Here is a 24,088-nt window from a genome sequence, read left to right as displayed (position 1 = left end):
AGCATCATTTAAAAAGCTATACCTACTCTTTTAGAGTGAAACTAAGAAAAGAGAAGTAGTAATCACGGCAGGAAGCAAGTTCTTTTGCTGAAGCAGCTATAGTATTGAGAGTAGTAGGTAACTCATCAACCAATGATAGCACCTCTTTTTTCACATTTTTACCCTTCAAACAAAATGCAAAGAGACATTAAAATATATATATATTTCTTAAAATAAAATTTAAAAAAAAAATGATGAGAGAAGAAATCCTACTTAATAAAAATAGAGAAATATAATTAAACTCAATGATACAAAAAAGTAAGGTTGATATTTATGATATCTGAAATATTAATAACTCGTGAAAGGATTTTTAATGCAGAATTTATTGTACAATTGAGGTATTTGCCTTAAAAATAGTAAAATCAGTTTTCAGAAGTTTTCTAAGCAAGACGAAAAAAGGGGGCATCTTAATTACATGTTCCAAAAATAAGGATCGTATTTAAATCGAGAGGGGAAAAAAAGCAAACTTTTAAGAATTTTAATCTTATTTTACAATGTCAGATGATTCCTCTGCAAGATGCCAAACATAAGAGCCATTTTAAGAATCTAAAAAACAATAGGTACAAAAAAATTTTTTTTTTTTATAAAAGCTACAATTTTTAAATTTTTTTTTTAGAGAATTAAGAGCTTTGAGACCCCATACAAATTTCGTAAAAACTTCTATTTCAGTTCTCTTAAAAGTATTTTAGAGAACTGAAAAGACTATTTAAAAACACTGAAGATTGACATCATAAATAATCTTACTTCAATGCCCAGTTGCTTACAAGAAGTAATATAGTTTTCTCTCATTGCATGTTCATTCTTGGCATAATCACCTTCTTTCTTAATACATTCCTTAAAAAAATGAATAAATGAACAATTAAATCTATGAATATGTTGTATCATAGATAAAAATAAATAAATTTATAGGACATAAATGATGCATGACAATTGAATAACTTATTGTGAACATACGCCCTCATTTTTTAAGGTTACAATCTAATTGGAAGCGTTCCCTGTATTTTCTAATAAATCTAACACTTTTTAGGCTAATTGTAGTTAGCTCTGATACATTTAGGTTAATTATAAAATATACCTACCACCACTTAATTAGCCTGATTCATATCAGGCATTTTGCTATTAAAGTAGTGCAGGCTCATTGTAAATAGCCTTCTTGTTTTTTTTTTGCAATAAGCCAAAGCTAATTCAGTCTGAGTTATTTACACATTTTCTAATAAGTCTAAAGGCATGTAGGCTGATTGTAATAAGCCTAAACAATAAAGCAGTTTCGAATAGGTTGAAGACTCTCCTTATTAGTCTGATGCAGTGCAACATGCTGAAAAATTTTGCTATGAGCTGAATTTTAAAATTAGCTTAGGACATAAATAAAAAGAAGAGTAACAATAAACAATGTGCACTCGTCATTGCATGCATTGCTATGGTGACCACTGCTGTTTGATGATTTTTTTAGAATTCTTTTTTTAATTTTATTGTGCATTAAGTTGGTGAGTTTATTTTTGAGATATGGGACCAGACAGATCCCATAAAATGCTTCTTGAGTTGTCAATAAAGGTGAATTTTATCATTTGAACGATATTTTTGTTTTCATTGTTTTAATTAAGAATAAGAAATTCTACAGTTCAGATATTTGTTATAAATTTTAAAGTTTATAATTGCATAATAAAAAACAGCTTTCCATTAAGAATGTTGTATATTTTGTACTTTTTTTTATATGCAATTTGTATTTAGTGTATAAAAAGAGCATTAAACTTCTTTTAAAGTAGTTTATTACCTTATATAGGGATCTGCCTACTAACATAAAATTACCATAACAATGCAGAGAAATAGTACTACAATGAATTTTTAAATTTTCCAAACATTTAGAAGCTAGAAAATAAATTCTTCTTTTGTCACAATAACCTTGTCATAATTTTTTCTTCATTTTATAGCAGTGGTTTCTCATTTTTATGTGACATGAATTTTGAATAAATCTTGATTTTTTGATAAATAAATTTTTACTTTTTAAATAAATACAGTCAAACCTTGTTTAAAGTCAGCTCGAAGGGTAACAGAAAATTTGTTCATGTTATCAGTCCATAAATTTTTTGATCAAAATTGCACAATACAGACATTTTCTATTATCCATGTATATATAAATTAATATATTTTTCATTTCAAATTTTTTTTTATTTTGCGCTTTATATCAAATTAATAACTTCTATAAAGCTCATAATAAATGCTACCAGTTACTTTAAAAAATAAAATATAAGTTATAAAGGTAAAAAAAAAATTGTTTAAACAAAACTCAAAAAGTGTACTTACTTTCGGAGCTCTATTTTTTTAATTCAGTGGAAGCAAATAAAAAATTACAGCAAAGTAACTAACTAATAGGAATAAACTGATTTATTACACAAATTAGAGATGATAACTAATATAATACTCGGTAATAGGTAGCTGTTTTGATTTCTTATTTACACATGCTTTACAAAAGTATTCTAAAAAAATGATTTAAATGAAAAATAATTGAAATGAAAAAATGATTATATCCAAAAAAAGAATTGAATTGTCATTTTACATTACAAAAAAACAATAAGTTTAAATTGCGTCATTAGGTCCACCAGAGGAAAGAAAACTAAAGTATTCACCAGTGAAATTTAAGAAAATTTTTAGCTATGCACGTCTTCACCTGTAAAAATGCAATTCAGCAATATCAATTTCTTAGAACAACCTGCAAGTGTGTGGGTGAAATGACAATCTATGTGGGATGGTCATTTCTCAAGAAAATACTATAGCTTTCAGTCTGACAGACTGAATATGTAACTGAAAACTTTTAGAAAGTATTGATGCAATATTTAATGCTTAAAATTTAATGATAACATAGATCAAAATCAATTTATAAAAAATCCACCCTATTACTTACTTCTTGCATTTGTTTACATTTAAGAGACTGCTTTTTCAGAGAAGGTAACTCATATATGATATTGCGAACTAATAATTGAGCAGCTTCAGCTGGAATTAAAATTTCATCAATTAACATTAAAATTATTTCAGTTTACAGTGATTTTTTATTTCTTTTCTTAAATATCAAAATAAAAAAAGGATATGTCATTACAATCAAATATATAAAATGTATGCAAAATTACCTAAATATATATCGTCTTTCTCATATAGCTTTACGATTTCCAGCCAATCTTTCATCCGTTGAGATGAGTACTGACCAAAAATATTTTTCGTGGATGATTCGGTTTCTTTCAATAATTCCACAATACGTTGGCAATGAAAATAATTTATATCTGCAAGAAGTATGAAGTTAATATTTAAAAAAACTAAAATATTATATACACAAATAAAGAATGAACATTAACTGTAGTCACAATATACAAATGGAAATTATTCACTTAAAATTCGTATAAAAAGGAAATATCAGTTCCAATGGTCGAAAGTAGCTCACTACTAGCAGTGAAACTACTGCAGTTGCTATTTTTTTGTAGTTTGTAGTGAAATGTGTTACTTTTTTTCAAAAAGTAGTCAAGGTGGGTAGCCAAATTTTTCAACAAAAAATAAGCACATTTTAAGTACTTTTTAAACACTATATACATTAACAAATGCCAAATAATTTTCAAAGACTTTACATGATCATGATAAAATAACTAGTTTCTGACAAAGAACTCTTTTCTTGATTACATTAGCCACCATAAAAAGATCGAAAGATTTTTTGGTTCAATTGCAAAGGAAGGAAAATGAAGCCTGAATTTGAGAATACTATGCAAAATGCAGCAGAGTTGCACACGAGAGCGCAAGAATCTCACTGAACCCAGCTCAGTAGACCCACATGTGCAAGTATTTCAACAAACATGTAAAATGATTGACGAAAAGGGAAAATTAAACACTTTTTAAAAACACCCAATAAAATAAGCACCTTTAAGCACTTTTTCAAAACGCTATGTCCCATGGTAGTGTAGTGAGTAGTGTGATACAAAAAAATAGTTTGTAGCGATTCCAGGTAGTGTTTGTAGCATCAGTTTAGAAAAGAAATACGGTTCTAATGCAACTAATTTTTCAAATTTTGTGGGCACGGGGTTGTCAATGGATGCAATGTAAAATGACTTTGTGGCTGCAGATGAGGGTTAACGGAAATTAGTTAGAATCATGTTAACTAATTAGACATAGTTAGAATCATGTACAACTAATATTTAAGCTAGCCATTATGAAAAATAAATAATCACTTCAGTCACACTCTCACATGCGAATGCACACTCAGGAAACATTGACGTTGTTTCAAAGGAAGGGAACATATTTTTGATGTACTTATTTTTTAGAGGAAACAAGAGAGAATTAAACAATTAAAAAATTGCAAGTATTTGATAATTTCACATTTCTTAAATTAAAAATTCGCTGTCAAAATAGGTATAAAAAATTGAAGGTTAACAAACTGGCTCATGAAAACATGAATAAATGTTTATCAATTATTCCCTTATATTTAATGTAGGGCAATTTCTTATTCAAAACAATTTTAAGCATATAGGTGTAAATTAAGTTCTCAGAAAAGTTCGTCTCATTAAAGTAGTGAAGTAATTAAACTATAATTCCAAAATAGTTAGTAGTAACTACATTTGAAAAAAATAGTTCTAGTTAACTAAATTAGTAACTAAGTCGTTTTAGTTGTAGTAAACTACAAAAATAATTTAGTTTTTCTGACTGCTGATCAGTTCTAAACTTAGATGAAATACAGTAATCTTTCATTATTGTAAACTGTTAGAGGATAATATTTCTCATTCATACTAACCAAAGTTTACATTATTTGAGGCTCATTTTAATAATAAAAGTATTTTTTGAAAAAAGAGAAAAAATAAATCATTTGTATGTGTTTAAAAAAAAGTCAATTCCTACTTATGTCAACACAGAAATTTTTTATTTTAGTTACTTTTTATTAAATAATTAAAATTTTTCACTCTCATATAATACTAAAATTAATTAAAGAATTAATATTTGAAAAAACTTTATTAACATCAAATGTCATCCACTACAAGATTAAAAATATGTATTTGAACTTGAGTGGATGAATAAAAAGTATTTTATTAACGATTGAAAATTTGAACAAGATATAGGGAGAGTGTGAACTAATAGTAGGAATTGAATAAAGTTTAAAATGTATTTGAACTTGAGTGGATGAATAAAAAGTATTTTATTAACGATTGAAAATTTGAACAAGATATAGGGAGAGTGTGAACTAATAGTAGGAATTGAATAAAGTCTAAAATCTATTTGAACTTGAATGGATGAATAAAAAGTATTTTATTAAACGATTGAAAATTTGAACAAGATATAGGGAGAGTGTGAACTAATAGTAGGAATTGAATAAAGTCTAAAATGTATTTGAACTTGAGTGGATGAATAAAAAGTATTTTATTAACGATTGAAAATTTGAACAAGATATAGGGAGAGTGTGAACTAATAGTAGGAATTGAATAAAGTCTAAAATGTATTTGAACTTGAGTGGATGAATAAAAAGTATTTTATTAACGATTGAAAATTTGAACAAGATATAGGGAGAGTGTGAACTAATAGTAGGAATTGAATAAAGTCTAAAATGTATTTGAACTTGAGTGGATGAATAAAAAGTATTTTATTAACGATTGAAAATTTGAACAAGATATAGGGAGAGTGTGAACTAATAGTAGGAATTGAATAAAGTCTAAAATGTATTTGAACTTGAGGGCGCTTTTTCATTGCACGACACGATACCGACAAAATCGGACGACAAATGTGTGAACGACAATGTCGTTGCCGGATCGTTTAAGCAATTGTTTTTTCACTTGTCCGATATCGTTAGTGCGAGAAGTAGAAATTCTTGTTCATTCAATGTTTTGAGCTTGAGTGTGTAGAGACATAAAATTTAAATAATTTATTTGAACGTGTTTTGAAAAATTATAAGTTTTAGTTTTGAATTCGTTTTGGCAACGGAGTTAGATATATAATAAATGTTGTTGTGTTCTAAAATGTTTAAGAAATAAAATATGTTATTTTTTTGATAAAATTATTGGTAGTATCGTAAATTGGCGTTCATTTAATTTAGTTGGCACAAAGACCCAACAAGTGAGCAGTTGCTTGTGTTCTGCTGGGTTTTTTTCTGCGAACTTTAAATATGCCGGATGATAATCGTCGTCTCAAACTTCTTACTTTATTTTAGAAGAAAAAAGCTAGCAGTGCAGAAACGTTTTTGGGTGCACGAAATGGTACTTACAGATTAACGCAACCACAGCTACAGATTTGGCGGTTTTTAAGTGCCGCCAATCTATTCTTAAAATTATGTCTGTAATCACTTAACATTACTTAAATTCTTTAAATATTTTAAAGTATTAACGTTTTTTTTCAAATCGAATTAAAATATTAGTTTCATTTAGAATAATCTTTTTAGATGATTTTTTAAATGAGTTTTATCAAATTTATCTTATGAAGCCGTTCTATCATGTTTTAAAAAAATGTTTCAGTTGAATCAGGGAACAGACTTTATATTATTCAATCAAGCAGAAACCAGTAGTTAGATCGAGTTCTGTTTGAAATACATAAGGGTCTTTATTTGCCTTCTTATCAAACCATTACTATTATAAAAAATACCATCCCTTCATTAAAGCATATAATGAATTTATAAAAATTTTCAGTGAAACTTTTATGATTGTTTACGTCTTTCAACCTCATTATAATGTAAAAAATGCAGCTTCATGAAATTAAAAATTTATAACCAGACATGAGAATAAATTATATAAAACTTTTATTTTCGAATTTTACATTTGACATGATCTAATAAAATATTAAAATTGATTAAAAGAATAAAATAATGATATCAAAAGAGGAGATAAAACAGGAAAGATACACAACAACTAATAAAATCACCACAATTTGAGGAGAAATTTGCTTGCCTAACCAACATTTGATTCCGACAAACGAAATCGCCTTGTCGGATACGACATAATCGTTATCGTATCGGTGAAGCGCTCCGTTGCTGACCATGTATTTTACTTGACCCTATGTCGTTCGCCGATAATCGGATCCGTTTTGTCGTTATCGTGTCGTGTAATGAAAAAGCGCCCTGAGTGGATGAATAAAAAGTATTTTATTAACGATTGAAAATTTGAACAAGATATAGGGAGAGTGTGAACTAATAGTAGGAATTGAATAAAGTCTAAAATCTATTTGAACTTGAATGGATGAATAAAAAGTATTTTATTAAACGATTGAAAATTTGAACAAGATATAGGGAGAGTGTGAACTAATAGTAGGAATTGAATAAAGTCTAAAATGTATTTGAACTTGAGTGGATGAATAAAAAGTATTTTATTAACGATTGAAAATTTGAACAAGATATAGGGAGAGTGTGAACTAATAGTAGGAATTGAATAAAGTCTAAAATGTATTTGAACTTGAGTGGATGAATAAAAAGTATTTTATTAACGATTGAAAATTTGAACAAGATATAGGGAGAGTGTGAACTAATAGTAGGAATTGAATAAAGTCTAAAATGTATTTGAACTTGAGTGGATGAATAAAAAGTATTTTATTAACGATTGAAAATTTGAACAAGATATAGGGAGAGTGTGAACTAATAGTAGGAATTGAATAAAGTCTAAAATGTATTTGAACTTGAGTGGATGAATAAAAAGTATTTTATTAAACGATTGAAAATTTGAACAAGATATAGGGAGAGTGTGAACTAATAGTAGGAATTGAATAAAGTCTAAAATGTATTTGAACTTGAGTGGATGAATAAAAAGTATTTTATTAACGATTGAAAATTTGAACAAGATATAGGGAGAGTGTGAACTAATAGTAGGAATTGAATAAAGTCTAAAATGTATTTGAACTTGAGTGGATGAATAAAAAGTATTTTATTAACGATTGAAAATTTGAACAAGATATATAGGGAGAGTGTGAACTAATAGTAGGAATTGAATAAAGTCTAAAATCTATTTGAACTTGAATGGATGAATAAAAAGTATTTTATTAAACGATTGAAAATTTGAACAAGATATAGGGAGAGTGTGAACTAATAGTAGGAATTGAATAAAGTCTAAAATGTATTTGAACTTGAGTGGATGAATAAAAAGTATTTTATTAACGATTGAAAATTTGAACAAGATATAGGGAGAGTGTGAACTAATAGTAGGAATTGAATAAAGTCTAAAATCTATTTGAACTTGAATGGATGAATAAAAAGTATTTTATTAAACGATTGAAAATTTGAACAAGATATAGGGAGAGTGTGAACTAATAGTAGGAATTGAATAAAGTCTAAAATGTATTTGAACTTGAGTGGATGAATAAAAAGTATTTTATTAACGATTGAAAATTTGAACAAGATATAGGGAGAGTGTGAACTAATAGTAGGAATTGAATAAAGTCTAAAATGTATTTGAACTTGAGTGGATGAATAAAAAGTATTTTATTAACGATTGAAAATTTGAACAAGATATATAGGGAGAGTGTGAACTAATAGTAGGAATTGAATAAAGTCTAAAATCTATTTGAACTTGAATGGATGAATAAAAAGTATTTTATTAAACGATTGAAAATTTGAACAAGATATAGGGAGAGTGTGAACTAATAGTAGGAATTGAATAAAGTCTAAAATGTATTTGAACTTGAGTGGATGAATAAAAAGTATTTTATTAACGATTGAAAATTTGAACAAGATATAGGGAGAGTGTGAACTAATAGTAGGAATTGAATAAAGTCTAAAATCTATTTGAACTTGAATGGATGAATAAAAAGTATTTTATTAAACGATTGAAAATTTGAACAAGATATAGGGAGAGTGTGAACTAATAGTAGGAATTGAATAAAGTCTAAAATGTATTTGAACTTGAGTGGATGAATAAAAAGTATTTTATTAACGATTGAAAATTTGAACAAGATATAGGGAGAGTGTGAACTAATAGTAGGAATTGAATAAAGTCTAAAATGTATTTGAAGTTGAGTGGATGAATAAAAAGTATTTTATTAACGATTGAAAATTTGAACAAGATATAGGGAGAGTGTGAACTAATAGTAGGAATTGAATAAAGTCTAAAATGTATTTGAACTTGAGTGGATGAATAAAAAGTATTTTATTAACGATTGAAAATTTGAACAAGATATAGGGAGAGTGTGAACTAATAGTAGGAATTGAATAAAGTCTAAAATGTATTTGAACTTGAGTGGATGAATAAAAAGTATTTTATTAACGATTGAAAATTTGAACAAGATATAGGGAGAGTGTGAACTAATAGTAGGAATTGAATAAAGTCTAAAATGTATTTGAAGTTGAGTGGATGAATAAAAAGTATTTTATTAACGATTGAAAATTTGAACAAGATATAGGGAGAGTGTGAACTAATAGTAGGAATTGAATAAAGTCTAAAATGTATTTGAAGTTGAGTGGATGAATAAAAAGTATTTTATTAACGATTGAAAATTTGAACAAGATATAGGGAGAGTGTGAACTAATAGTAGGAATTGAATAAAGTCTAAAATGTATTTGAAGTTGAGTGGATGAATAAAAAGTATTTTATTAACGATTGAAAATTTGAACAAGATATAGGGAGAGTGTGAACTAATAGTAGGAATTGAATAAAGTCTAAAATGTATTTGAACTTGAGTGGATGAATAAAAAGTATTTTATTAACGATTGAAAATTTGAACAAGATATAGGGAGAGTGTGAACTAATAGTAGGAATTGAATAAAGTCTAAAATGTATTTGAAGTTGAGTGGATGAATAAAAAGTATTTTATTAACGATTGAAAATTTGAACAAGATATAGGGAGAGTGTGAACTAATAGTAGGAATTGAATAAAGTCTAAAATGTATTTGAACTTGAGTGGATGAATAAAAAGTATTTTATTAACGATTGAAAATTTGAACAAGATATAGGGAGAGTGTGAACTAATAGTAGGAATTGAATAAAGTCTAAAATGTATTTGAAGTTGAGTGGATGAATAAAAAGTATTTTATTAACGATTGAAAATTTGAACAAGATATAGGGAGAGTGTGAACTAATAGTAGGAATTGAATAAAGTCTAAAATGTATTTGAACTTGAGTGGATGAATAAAAAGTATTTTATTAACGATTGAAAATTTGAACAAGATATAGGGAGAGTGTGAACTAATAGTAGGAATTGAATAAAGTCTAAAATGTATTTGAAGTTGAGTGGATGAATAAAAAGTATTTTATTAACGATTGAAAATTTGAACAAGATATAGGGAGAGTGTGAACTAATAGTAGGAATTGAATAAAGTCTAAAATGTATTTGAAGTTGAGTGGATGAATAAAAAGTATTTTATTAACGATTGAAAATTTGAACAAGATATAGGGAGAGTGTGAACTAATAGTAGGAATTGAATAAAGTCTAAAATGTATTTGAAGTTGAGTGGATGAATAAAAAGTATTTTATTAACGATTGAAAATTTGAACAAGATATAGGGAGAGTGTGAACTAATAGTAGGAATTGAATAAAGTCTAAAATGTATTTGAAGTTGAGTGGATGAATAAAAAGTATTTTATTAACGATTGAAAATTTGAACAAGATATAGGGAGAGTGTGAACTAATAGTAGGAATTGAATAAAGTCTAAAATGTATTTGAAGTTGAGTGGATGAATAAAAAGTATTTTATTAACGATTGAAAATTTGAACAAGATATAGGGAGAGTGTGAACTAATAGTAGGAATTGAATAAAGTCTAAAATGTATTTGAAGTTGAGTGGATGAATAAAAAGTATTTTATTAACGATTGAAAATTTGAACAAGATATAGGGAGAGTGTGAACTAATAGTAGGAATTGAATAAAGTCTAAAATGTATTTGAAGTTGAGTGGATGAATAAAAAGTATTTTATTAACGATTGAAAATTTGAACAAGATATAGGGAGAGTGTGAACTAATAGTAGGAATTGAATAAAGTCTAAAATGTATTTGAAGTTGAGTGGATGAATAAAAAGTATTTTATTAACGATTGAAAATTTGAACAAGATATAGGGAGAGTGTGAACTAATAGTAGGAATTGAATAAAGTCTAAAATGTATTTGAAGTTGAGTGGATGAATAAAAAGTATTTTATTAACGATTGAAAATTTGAACAAGATATAGGGAGAGTGTGAACTAATAGTAGGAATTGAATAAAGTCTAAAATGTATTTGAAGTTGAGTGGATGAATAAAAAGTATTTTATTAACGATTGAAAATTTGAACAAGATATAGGGAGAGTGTGAACTAATAGTAGGAATTGAATAAAGTCTAAAATGTATTTGAAGTTGAGTGGATGAATAAAAAGTATTTTATTAACGATTGAAAATTTGAACAAGATATAGGGAGAGTGTGAACTAATAGTAGGAATTGAATAAAGTCTAAAATGTATTTGAAGTTGAGTGGATGAATAAAAAGTATTTTATTAACGATTGAAAATTTGAACAAGATATAGGGAGAGTGTGAACTAATAGTAGGAATTGAATAAAGTCTAAAATGTATTTGAAGTTGAGTGGATGAATAAAAAGTATTTTATTAACGATTGAAAATTTGAACAAGATATAGGGAGAGTGTGAACTAATAGTAGGAATTGAATAAAGTCTAAAATGTATTTGAACTTGAGTGGATGAATAAAAAGTATTTTATTAACGATTGAAAATTTGAACAAGATATAGGGAGAGTGTGAACTAATAGTAGGAATTGAATAAAGTCTAAAATGTATTTGAACTTGAGTGGATGAATAAAAAGTATTTTATTAACGATTGAAAATTTGAACAAGATATAGGGAGAGTGTGAACTAATAGTAGGAATTGAATAAAGTCTAAAATGTATTTGAAGTTGAGTGGATGAATAAAAAGTATTTTATTAACGATTGAAAATTTGAACAAGATATAGGGAGAGTGTGAACTAATAGTAGGAATTGAATAAAGTCTAAAATGTATTTGAACTTGAGTGGATGAATAAAAAGTATTTTATTAACGATTGAAAATTTGAACAAGATATAGGGAGAGTGTGAACTAATAGTAGGAATTGAATAAAGTCTAAAATGTATTTGAAGTTGAGTGGATGAATAAAAAGTATTTTATTAACGATTGAAAATTTGAACAAGATATAGGGAGAGTGTGAACTAATAGTAGGAATTGAATAAAGTCTAAAATGTATTTGAAGTTGAGTGGATGAATAAAAAGTATTTTATTAACGATTGAAAATTTGAACAAGATATAGGGAGAGTGTGAACTAATAGTAGGAATTGAATAAAGTCTAAAATGTATTTGAAGTTGAGTGGATGAATAAAAAGTATTTTATTAACGATTGAAAATTTGAACAAGATATAGGGAGAGTGTGAACTAATAGTAGGAATTGAATAAAGTCTAAAATGTATTTGAAGTTGAGTGGATGAATAAAAAGTATTTTATTAACGATTGAAAATTTGAACAAGATATAGGGAGAGTGTGAACTAATAGTAGGAATTGAATAAAGTCTAAAATGTATTTGAAGTTGAGTGGATGAATAAAAAGTATTTTATTAACGATTGAAAATTTGAACAAGATATAGGGAGAGTGTGAACTAATAGTAGGAATTGAATAAAGTCTAAAATGTATTTGAAGTTGAGTGGATGAATAAAAAGTATTTTATTAACGATTGAAAATTTGAACAAGATATAGGGAGAGTGTGAACTAATAGTAGGAATTGAATAAAGTCTAAAATGTATTTGAAGTTGAGTGGATGAATAAAAAGTATTTTATTAACGATTGAAAATTTGAACAAGATATAGGGAGAGTGTGAACTAATAGTAGGAATTGAATAAAGTCTAAAATGTATTTGAAGTTGAGTGGATGAATAAAAAGTATTTTATTAACGATTGAAAATTTGAACAAGATATAGGGAGAGTGTGAACTAATAGTAGGAATTGAATAAAGTCTAAAATGTATTTGAAGTTGAGTGGATGAATAAAAAGTATTTTATTAACGATTGAAAATTTGAACAAGATATAGGGAGAGTGTGAACTAATAGTAGGAATTGAATAAAGTCTAAAATGTATTTGAAGTTGAGTGGATGAATAAAAAGTATTTTATTAACGATTGAAAATTTGAACAAGATATAGGGAGAGTGTGAACTAATAGTAGGAATTGAATAAAGTCTAAAATGTATTTGAACTTGAGTGGATGAATAAAAAGTATTTTATTAACGATTGAAAATTTGAACAAGATATAGGGAGAGTGTGAACTAATAGTAGGAATTGAATAAAGTCTAAAATGTATTTGAACTTGAGTGGATGAATAAAAAGTATTTTATTAACGATTGAAAATTTGAACAAGATATAGGGAGAGTGTGAACTAATAGTAGGAATTGAATAAAGTCTAAAATGTATTTGAAGTTGAGTGGATGAATAAAAAGTATTTTATTAACGATTGAAAATTTGAACAAGATATAGGGAGAGTGTGAACTAATAGTAGGAATTGAATAAAGTCTAAAATGTATTTGAACTTGAGTGGATGAATAAAAAGTATTTTATTAACGATTGAAAATTTGAACAAGATATAGGGAGAGTGTGAACTAATAGTAGGAATTGAATAAAGTCTAAAATGTATTTGAAGTTGAGTGGATGAATAAAAAGTATTTTATTAACGATTGAAAATTTGAACAAGATATAGGGAGAGTGTGAACTAATAGTAGGAATTGAATAAAGTCTAAAATGTATTTGAAGTTGAGTGGATGAATAAAAAGTATTTTATTAACGATTGAAAATTTGAACAAGATATAGGGAGAGTGTGAACTAATAGTAGGAATTGAATAAAGTCTAAAATGTATTTGAAGTTGAGTGGATGAATAAAAAGTATTTTATTAACGATTGAAAATTTGAACAAGATATAGGGAGAGGGTGAACTAATAGTAGGAACTGAATAATGCATTAGTCTGATCTAAGCTCAAATTTAAAACCATGTTAACCATGCTAGGCATGGATGCTCATTTTCTTGAATGATAAAATTCAATTTTTTTTTAATCCAACTAATTACGTAATTCTATTAAGACTAAGATGAAAATAATTTAAGTCTACAAGAAGTAAAAATTTCAGGTTTAAAAAGAGCAAAAAATTAAAATATAATGTAAACAACTAAAGAATGGCTATGAAGATAAATCGTAATACTTCTTTTGAAATAATTATCATTCACGAACTTTAATATAAGGGTGACTCATTTTAATTGAATAAAAAAATTTTTAAATTACATGCAAGAATTTGTGTAAAAAATAGAGCACTACAGGTAGAGAAAAAAAAAAAGATATGTAGGGCATTTGTATGGGAGGTTATAAAAAACAGAACTAAATACTATATTTAAACTGTAATTATAAAATCGATATTCTAGTCTGTTCTGAAATGATGTTGAATTTAAGTCAATGTCAAAGAAACTTCTTGAATTATAAATAAAAAAATTTAACTGAGAATTATAACAAATCTTTATCAACTGTTAACTCTAAACTCAGTTTGTGTTATATAGCCTGTTTCTTTTGTTTCAAAAAAAAAAAAAAAGAGTTTTTTCCTCATGTTATATCAATGCTGCCCAACCTTTTTATCCCCGAAGATAGGTCAACCTTTGATAATTTTTTCGTGGTCTGCCAAGGAGGATTGATTGTTTTCATTTTAGATTGTTTTTGTTTAATTATTTTACTTTAACTGTACTTAAACATGACTTCAAAATATAATTGCATGCAAAGTGTTGGTGTGGCTTTAAAAGATGCCTTTAAGGTCAGGATAACCTCTCTTTCACAGAAAGTCATACAAACCTGAGAGAAATACACGGCGACAGAAACTAAAATGGAAATAAGATAAAATGTAATAAATAAATAAAATGTTTCTTAGGCGGCCCTGTGGTTGAAAACCAGTATGTTATTTAATCGTGAGTGTTTGACAAATTATAAAACCTGAATTTCATTTAAAATATCTTATAAAGTGAAATATAATTTAATATTGGCAGCATAAACTGGAAATTATCTGCACAGATTAAGTTGTGATCATTTGACTAGATGTTAAATTAAACCTTATATCAATCATGAATGTTTGACCTAAGGTTCAAATCTGTGCCATCTAACTTCAAGCAAAAAAATTTTTTAACATTTGCTTTATCTGTTATATGTACTATTTTGTGATTAGGGCATAAATACTTTCAATCTATCACTAAATTAGAAATTTATAAAAAAAACTACATACTAAAATCCAATATGGTGTGATACTTAAAGGGGATAAGGTGCACTTTCTTTCCACTTTTTATCTGCGCACTTAATTACTATATTCTAATTTTAAAACTGAGAAAAAATATCTGGAGTATAAAGTTAACAAAATAAGTATTAACTGAGAGAAAATTAAAAATTATTATCAATTATTAATAAGTTGCGATTTCATACATGTCCCAGCTAGAAGGTTTGCAATTTCTTCAACTGCAGGCATATCTTGAATAGCATTATTAATACTCTGCCGTACAACAAGGGTATTTTTCTGCCAATCCCGAGGACATATTCTTCTGCTGATAAGCCAATCTGCAAATGAAATACAAGTTTAAGACACGTGTTTGATGACAAATTAAACAGATAGGAGAAAGTCAAAAAGTAAATATTAAAATTAAAGTTATGACAAAAATAAAAAATTATTTCAAAATAAAACTATGAACAAATTATAACTTACCAAGAAGTTTATTCAGATGTATATCTATAGGGATGTTCTGCTCATTCTGAAAAAAAAAATTATAATGATCAATAAATAAATAATATACCATTAACAGTTGTCATATCTAATTTTACATATCGTACATAAAGGTAAAGTAATTTCATAAGAAAAAAGATACAGAATGACAATTTAAAAGTTTATTTGAATTCCCAGTTCATAAAACATCTTTTTAAATTGGAACACACTTTTAATAATTATTCAGGACAAAAATTAACAAAATTCCATAATTACAATTTAAATTTTATGAAATGACAAGTGACATTTTGAAAATATTAAATTTTTTTGGATTAAAAAACGAGACTAAATTTTGCTGAAACCTCGTTTCTGGTCACAAGAGTAATTATTTTTTTTTTTCATTAAAGCTGTTTCCCAAAGGCCCTGTAGTCACATGAAATTATGCCTTTTTGAAAATAATATGCTATTTACGTAACTAATGTGAATTTGCAACAGTAACTCACAACTGAAATTCAAGTTCAGCCTATCTTTAGCCAACGCTCTCTCAATGTTTAATCTGAAAATGGAGTAAAAAGTCATTATGGAGAAAAGCCACAACTTTGATAAATAAAAAGCATTTGTGGTCAAATTTTTTAATATTTTGAAACTTACTCCAATGTTACATTATCTGGGCTCATAAAAATTTGCAAAAACTGAGAATAAATCAATGATTTTGATAATTTTCATCTAGGTGGAAAGATGTCCCCAAATTGGCGATTTTCAAAAACAAGTTGAATAACTTTGGGAGATTTCCGTATCCTGATATTCAGAATAATCGCCTAGTAAACTTGTTTCGCCTATGTTTTCCGGAAGTTTTATTCTTCAGAATAAAACTTCCGGACAGCAGCATGCGAGAAACTAAAAAAAACATCACAGAAAGGGACCAACTCGAAATGTATAACTCGTAGCCCCCCCCCCCCGGGCAAACATCTACATGTTTTTTTAAAAAAAAATTGCAAGTTTAAAATCTTAGGCATTTAAACTTTGGCGTTTTTATTTTCCTTCGTGAAAGAACTTCGAAAAAACTTGTTAAAGTAAATTTTACAACTTTTGTCAGTCGTTATGCAAATGGTTCTAGGTTTATTTTCATATATATTAGGGAAGTAAGCTCCATATTTTTAAAACATAAAAATTTTTGCTTAATTGCTTTAAAATGTCATTTAGAAAAAAAGGACCAATATATGACACAAGTTGACTATTGAAGCAATATTTTATACGTCAACCATAAAAATATGCTTTAATTTGATAAAACAGGTTTCACGTTTAACTATACGAAATGAAACATATCAAATTCATTATTTTAAAATACCAAATGAATAAAAAAACTGAGAAGTTTAAATCATAAAAGAGGAAATTAGCTTGAAAATGAAAAATCATTTCTTGTTACCATCTTTTCAAATTTGATTTCGTTTTAATCTTGACAAATGTCAGTAAAACTACTGGAATAAATAACTTTTTTTAAATAGGTACTAAAAGTAAAAGCACATCATTTTAATCTCAGAATTCGTCTGTTCGAAGTTTAGTTTCTTAAATTTGTAGACGTTTTCATTTATTTACTAATTTTTGATTAACGGTTACCGTTAATCAAATGTATGATTGAGGAAAACTATTAAATAATATTGGTGGCAATATATATCATATATAAAAGTTAAAGTGAAGGAAAACTATTTGAAAGGTACGAAATGATGATCTTTCAGTACGGAATAAACTACGGAATTTCATACATCAGTATTCTAACACGAAATTGAAAAATTGAAAAACCCCGTTGAACGGAATTTCTCAGTTCTGTTATCAAACTAAAACATGTTCGGAGAATTTGTTTACTTATTACACGTTAGTTTCTGTATTAAATTTTCTGCTAAATATTTTTTTTTAAATCTTAATTTATTCCACTGGTAAGATCAAACACAGATTCACTTGCAAAATAGAAATTAAGACTTTATTCAAAATGGAAATTGTGACTTAAACCTACTTTGGAAATGGAGACTTATAAATTTCTGACAATTTATTTTACAGATTATTTCATAGTTATGAATTTATTTTGGGGTTATGAGTAATTTTGAGGTTCATTGTTGTTTTGTTAGGAATGTTTACTTGTGGATAATATATTTTGAGCATTTTATTTTAATATTGAATATCTGTCAGCTTCTTCTTTGATTTTAAATAGTTTAAATGAACACTAAAAATTTCATTAATTATTTTCAGAAAACCACTAAACAAAAAAATAGCTAAAATATTACAGAAAACTGTAATAAAAATATTACTGAACACCCTTGAACAATAAATAGTTGACATATAATTAAGTACATTCTTCTTTAAATATAGTTTAAATTAAATTGCATTATATTTCAGTGTCGTTATCTGCCGTACCAACAACAATTGCTAAGGCTCCAAACAGATTTTAAATTTGTAATTTCAAAAAAAAAACTTATGGAGGTTTGCCTGAAGGTGGGTTTGAGTTACAGGGCTGATTGTGCTCCGGAAAAAATCGGGACTTTTCGCTAACAGTGATCCGGAGATCGAAGGTTCAGGCGTTTAAAAAATCATTCATCACAGAAGTTTCCAGAAATCAAATTATCAAAGGTGGAACTTTAAAACACAGTTTATTTTATTTGTTTGTAAGGGAGAGCCAGGGATATACTTCATAAGCTTATATTCATAATTAATATTAATTTTTTATCAGTAAATGGTTGTTATAATCATATTGATTTTGATTTGTTCATTTACGTCGCACTAGAGCTGCACAATGGGCTATTGGCGACGGTCTGAGAAACATCCCTGAGGATGATCCGAAGACATGCCATCACAAATTTGATCCTCCGCAGAGGGGATGACACCCCCGTTTCGGTAGCCCGACGACCTGCACGCGAAGTCGAGCACTTTACGGTAGAACAGTTTAACGAGGACCAATACCGCACACCCTCGGTCTCTATGTAGACTGATCCAAGTGGTCACCAACCCGCACACTGACCGCAGCCAACGATGCTTGACTTCGGTGATCTGCAGGGAACCGTGTCTTTAAACTCAAGAAAGAAAGACATATTTGTAAATTTTAATTACTTCTCCAGGTCATCATAGGTATGTGTAAAATTTTTAAAAAAATTTAAGTAAATTAAGAAATATTGAGAAAAAGGAAAAAAAAACTTTTTTAAATTTTTTTCAATTTAAACCTTTTTTTTTTTTTTAACTCAAGAAATTTTCTGGAATTTTGACTTGGGCTCACAATCACTCCTGATCTACCTTTCGAGATAGTCAACTACGGTAAAGATATCTTAGTCATTTCAGGCTTTTGTCCAGAAGTTGCTGATCATGATAAGGAAATCTTACCCAAAGCATACTTTTTCCATATGTAATGCATAGTCAGGGGTCTGTCTAGGTTTTTCTGAGAGGTACCTATTTTGTGAAATTTTAGATATAATTTGTGAAAATTTAAAATTATATTAGAAAATCAACAAAAAAATATGGAATGGATTTCTCGTTTCTTACAGGATACAGAAATAAAATTTAAAAAAAACGTAGTTTGTGCTTCCTAAAGTTGAATTTGTGAAGGTACTGCTAAGCGGTAGTAAATTTCACCTGGACAGACCCCTGATACTTTATTCATATGTGCATTTTTGTAATAGAGGAGGACTAATTAGAATACATGGGAGGTACTATGACAGAAATAGCAATTTTTTGGGGTAAAATTTGTAGTCACTTTTAAGCAAGTCATCATAGTTTTTTAAAAATGTATTTCAAGAACTACGCTGTGGCATTGCATTTGGTACTACAGGTAACAACATGGAAATATATCTACACAATTATATTTTGTATGTTTGTGGCATGTTTCTCAAACTTTTGTGTATTAATTAGAATTTCTCTGAATATGTTTTGAGACATAAATATGCAATTGACTTGAATTTAACATATTTTTTAAAACTGAAAAAATTATGCTTAGCTATTCGTTCAATTATGAAAAACAATAATGAATTTTAACAATGTGGTTATTTTTTACTTGTTTTTCAAAAATTATGACTGATGTAGTTAAAAAGTTGTGAACTGGTTTTATAAAAGTTGCATTTCAAAAAAATTCTCTAGCAGTGAATAACTTAAAACTAGAAAGTTTTATTAATTTGTAGAATCAAAAAATTTTCTTTCATTTTAGTTTATTTATTGTTATTAATAAGTTTGATTTCATGTTTTTATTTTATGTCATGATTCTATAATTAAGCTGCACATATTTATTAAAAGTTCCATATGAAGAAAAAAAAATGCTAGAACAAGAATGACCTTGGTCGAGCATTCTAAGGGAAATCATAGTAATTTAAATATTAAAAGTATTAGAAATATTATTAAGACTTTGGTGCATCTCTTAGTTGGGTACCAGATAAAGCTTGCAAAAAATAGCCAAGCTTCCTCTTTAATGCATCAGTTGGTTATTTATTTGATCCTCTATACTTTTTATTAGATTAAAATAATACTTCTCAATACTTTAAAACTTGATGACCATTTCAACACCGGAATTTTCATCTGGTACCCAGCTATGGAATAAGTACCAAAAACTTAATTTATTATCTGTTTCTCCCAAGAATAATTTGATATAACTACCTATATCTTATATCTTTAGGCAAAAAGGGTTTGCTCAATGAACCTATCTGATAGCGATGGATTTAAATTTGTGTCTTATAAAAAAGGGAGGAAAGGAAGGACCTCAGTAGTAGCCTCTCATGGAAAAAGAATTGATTCAAAGTGTAAGTAATTCTTCGTTACAAGGCAAAGTATAAGTAACTTTTCATTAAGGCGAAGTGTTAGTAATTTTTCATTACAAAGCATAAAAAGTTGAATTACAACTTCTGCTTTGTGAAAAGCAATGAAATTATTATTAATCTTGTAAAAGCAAGCTTCACATTTAACCAACTGTATCACAGAAGGCTCTTACAATTTTTTCTAAAGTTTTCATTCAAATATAAAGAAAATAAGGTGTTTCTCGATATATGCAACATATACTAACATGCTACATTTAGTTAAAATATTTTCTTAAAATTTTTTAATGGCATTACTAAAATGTTCTCTAAATAAATTGCATGAAATAAAAGCACACTTAAAAATGTTTTTTTTTTCTTCTTTTAATAATTTATATATAGAATTTAAACTATTGTTATGTACAAATATGCTAATGTGCTTTGCTAAATAGCAGATACATAATTGATTGCTTAAAGTAACATAACGCTTTAGTAAATGTAATATTGAACGCTAATTAAGAACGCTTTAGTAAATATAATATTGGGTAGAGTTTTTTCAACATGCTTTAGTAAAAACAGCATTTACCAAATCAATTCATGAATATGTCCATTAATTTATGTATAAATATACCCTAGAACAAACACTATTTTGTCTCGAACATTTTTAATTATAAAAATATTAAAAAAGCAAAAAATAATGATATAAATTTTTATTATCAATAGAGTTGGGCAAATGATTAAAATAAAATAAATCAATTGAAAAAATAAACTGGAATAATTAACTGGATGATTAATTTTTATAGTTAAATGGTATAACTGATTTTAATTATGAATCAAAGAATCTTCAAATAAACGCTTTCAAGTTAACAAATTTGAATTAGCATTAAGATGATTAATCAGACCATTTAATTAACTCATATTTTGTATGCAAATCAATAAATTCAAGTAATTAATCATAGATATAAGATAATACGAAATAATAAACTAGTACATAATATTTTGTACTCTGATTTCGTAACTTTTTTCTTTTTAGGTATGTCCTTTAACTTGGAATCGTCTAGGCATTTTATCAAATTAGATCAAGAAAGAATCACAAGTCTTCAATGTGATCTAGAGAAATCTGATTTTTTTAATGATCTTAAAAAATCATTGAGCAGTATTCTTACGAAGCAGACATTAAAAACAAAAGGAAGTGATCTCTCTGAAGGTATCAGTACTATATCATTATCTGAAGCTGAAAAAGAACCTACTGATATCGTTTGCTATGGACTTGGAGCCTTCTCATCTTGCATGATAGCTCGGTATCAACTCGCTTTCTTGCTAGCTCTAAAAAGTTATCTTGAAATAAAAAATGTAAGCCTGTACGATCCAATATTTAGCTCTGATGAAAAAGATTGCTTGATAAAACTAGGGCTTGACGTTTTGAGCGTGAATGAGAAAGCTAAAAGATCTGTTAGTCAAAGAACTATTTTTTTCATGCCACATTGTGATTTGCCCTTATACAACAATTTATTATGGTCTAATTGGAATGTAAAACAAATGATTAACATCATAATTATTGGGAACAGTTTTTCCAATTATAAGCGCTTACCTAATGCTCAATTGGAAAAAAGAGGTGGTTATATTAACCTAGCTAATGAATTTGTCACAGAATTGAAGATGTCTAATAATTATGTATTTAAAGATGTATTTAATGACATGTCTATTCATTATTTTAAAGAGGAATCATTGTCTAAAGTGCCTGCTAAAACATGGCTAGATGTTTCTGAACCTGTTTATGAATTAGATGATTTAATAAATTACTCCTAGTACTATATGTTAGTTTTTATTATTTTAGGAAAACTATAAAGTAAGTATTTTATTTACGACGCACTAGAGCTCCACAATGGGTTATTGGTGACAGTCTGGGAAAAATCCTTGAGAATGATCCGAAGACATGCCACTGCAATTTTGATCCTCTGCAGAGGGGATGGCTCCCCTGTTTTGGTAGCCCGACAACCTGCACTCGAAGTCGAGCACTTCACGGTAGAACAGTTTAACGAGAACCGTTACTCCGAACCCTTGCTCCCTATGCAGGCCGATCAAAGTGGTCACCCACCCACTTACTGACCGCAGCTAGTAATACCTGACTTCGGTGTTCTACTGCGGGACGGGAAAACTATAAAAGAATTTTATAAGAATATGATAAACTAAGAAAAAAAAATAGCTTTGAGAATTTTAATAGAATTACATAAAATATTTTTTTCTTCCTAAATTGTAAATTGTTATAGTTTTTTTCCCCCTTCAGGATGCTAGTTATAGCACTATAAGAAGTAGGTGCTGAAAATTACATTTTGAAACTGTCATTACAGCTTTCAGAAACACTGCAAATTTGCACAGATAGAAGTCACATTTCTGAAAGATTTAACCATGTTTCATAATCTGTTGAAAGTCACAAGTAAAAGCTTTCACTTTTTGATGGGAGATGATATTGCAGAATAAGAAAATATTCTTAAAATCATGGCAAGGGTTGTGACATTTGAGTTGAAGAAAATTTTGCAGGAGTCAGAATGAAAAAAAATTTGCTTGATTCCAGTTAGTTATAAATTGTTTGCTCTAAAGGTTAAAAAAGGATCTTATGAAAATTATTTAGACAAATATTTATGTGAACAAAAATATTATTCAAATATATATTATGACAGTTATTTACATTATATCTTATATTTGAATGTTTCTGAGCTCATAATTAATTTGATTGAATTATTATAATAAATTATTAATAAGTCATTTTTTGATTCATAAATTTCAAAATCAAATTTGTTTAGCTAAGAGGAAATTTCGATTGAATAGACCTTTTTTTTCCACTGTCCACCCGATTGTCATTTAGGTATTAGTAGGGAGATTAGTTGGCCACTCTTTGAGGGGCACCATTTTAGGTGGGCCAACAACAGATAGTACAAAGAATGAAAGAACATCCATGCCTTGTCTGGGATTGCAATCCCGAACCATTCTGATGTAAGGTCAGCTCCCTGGCCACTACACATTCCGGTCGGTGATTGAATAGACCTACAAATACTTATTATACTTCATTTCTAATGCATAGTCACTAGTTCATAAATGTTTACTAAACAATCTTCTAATAAGAATTTTTTTTATATGAGTGTATGTGTGACATAATAGGTAACAGAGCTTTTAAAGCCGCTCCAAATTCTTTAAGCTTTTAAGAGGTAAATTGTTCGACTGACGATTTTTCGAATGATACTGTTCATAGTTTTCCTGTGACGTCATTATACTTTACTTAACAATAATTCCTTTATCGATATTTTAAATCAACAAAAATAAATATACATATAAAAATTTACAAATTTAAAGTTTTATAAAATACAATTTACATTTTCTAGAAACGTAGGAAACATTCTCACTGAATCTAGTTTAATCATTTTACTTCAAATGCGCAAATCAGATTCTCCATTTTTAAATTTATATTTCAGTCAAATATTTATTTTAATGAAAAAGTTACTGAAAAATATGCAGTCAGTGCAACATTGAAAAATATTAGAATAAAAATGAAAAGATAGTTCTAAAAGCATTTTAATTCAACACAAAATCGTTTGTTTGCAAAAAATTGGATGGGATATCTCAACTCCTCCAAAAATTCAACTT

The 24,088-nt window shown here is 27.8% G+C and overlaps 2 protein-coding genes across 5 annotated transcripts in view; one reads left to right on the top strand and one right to left on the bottom strand.

Moving 5' to 3' along the window:
* Positions 1 to 17,311, bottom strand: part of LOC107447287 (CDK5 regulatory subunit-associated protein 3) — a 29,975-nt gene extending 12,664 nt beyond the window's left edge. Inside the window, exons 1-7 of the mRNA XM_087168420.1 lie at positions 17,113 to 17,311; positions 15,690 to 15,735; positions 15,413 to 15,544; positions 3,162 to 3,311; positions 2,939 to 3,027; positions 784 to 873; positions 27 to 163 (exon numbers count right to left, since the gene is read on the bottom strand). Of these exons, the coding sequence (XP_087024546.1) occupies positions 27 to 163; positions 784 to 873; positions 2,939 to 3,027; positions 3,162 to 3,311; positions 15,413 to 15,544; positions 15,690 to 15,735; positions 17,113 to 17,115 (647 nt within the window). The 5' untranslated portion in view covers positions 17,116 to 17,311. The remainder of the gene's footprint in view (positions 1 to 26; positions 164 to 783; positions 874 to 2,938; positions 3,028 to 3,161; positions 3,312 to 15,412; positions 15,545 to 15,689; positions 15,736 to 17,112) is intronic.
* An 84-nt stretch (positions 17,312 to 17,395) lies between these two features.
* Positions 17,396 to 22,262, top strand: LOC107447284 (SRR1-like protein). 4 transcript variants are annotated; one of them, XM_087168424.1, is made up of 3 exons: positions 17,396 to 17,620; positions 20,332 to 20,455; positions 21,480 to 22,262. In XM_087168424.1, exons 2-3 carry the CDS (start codon positions 20,350 to 20,352, stop codon positions 22,253 to 22,255), a joined length of 882 nt encoding a protein of 293 aa, XP_087024550.1. In that variant the 5' UTR covers positions 17,396 to 17,620; positions 20,332 to 20,349; the 3' UTR covers positions 22,256 to 22,262. The 4 variants fall into 4 exon arrangements, with proteins under 4 accessions (XP_087024550.1, XP_087024548.1, XP_087024547.1 ...); XM_087168422.1 differs by having other exon boundaries at positions 17,416 to 17,558; XM_087168421.1 differs by lacking the exon at positions 17,396 to 17,620 and adding an exon at positions 17,733 to 19,497.
* The last annotated feature ends 1,826 nt before the right edge of the window (positions 22,263 to 24,088 follow it).

Source organism: Parasteatoda tepidariorum, chromosome 7, assembly GCF_982258835.1.
Source record: "Parasteatoda tepidariorum strain Cologne lab strain chromosome 7, Ptep-v5.0, whole genome shotgun sequence".
Classification (NCBI taxonomy): Eukaryota; Metazoa; Arthropoda; class Arachnida; order Araneae; family Theridiidae; genus Parasteatoda; species Parasteatoda tepidariorum.
The sequence above is the reverse complement of the archived record's forward strand: the minus strand, read 5'-3'. Positions and strand labels throughout refer to the sequence as shown.

Excerpts from the sequence above, each read along its gene's own strand:
- LOC107447284 (XM_087168421.1), top strand. The coding sequence starts at position 19,453 with ATGTATTTCAAGAACTACGCTGTGGCATTGCATTTGGTACTACAG. Across the intron at positions 19,498-20,331 it reads CATTGCATTTGGTACTACAG|GCAAAAAGGGTTTGCTCAAT; the intron begins GTAACAACATGG and ends TTATATCTTTAG. Across the intron at positions 20,456-21,479 it reads AAAAAGAATTGATTCAAAGT|GTATGTCCTTTAACTTGGAA; the intron begins GTAAGTAATTCT and ends TTTTCTTTTTAG.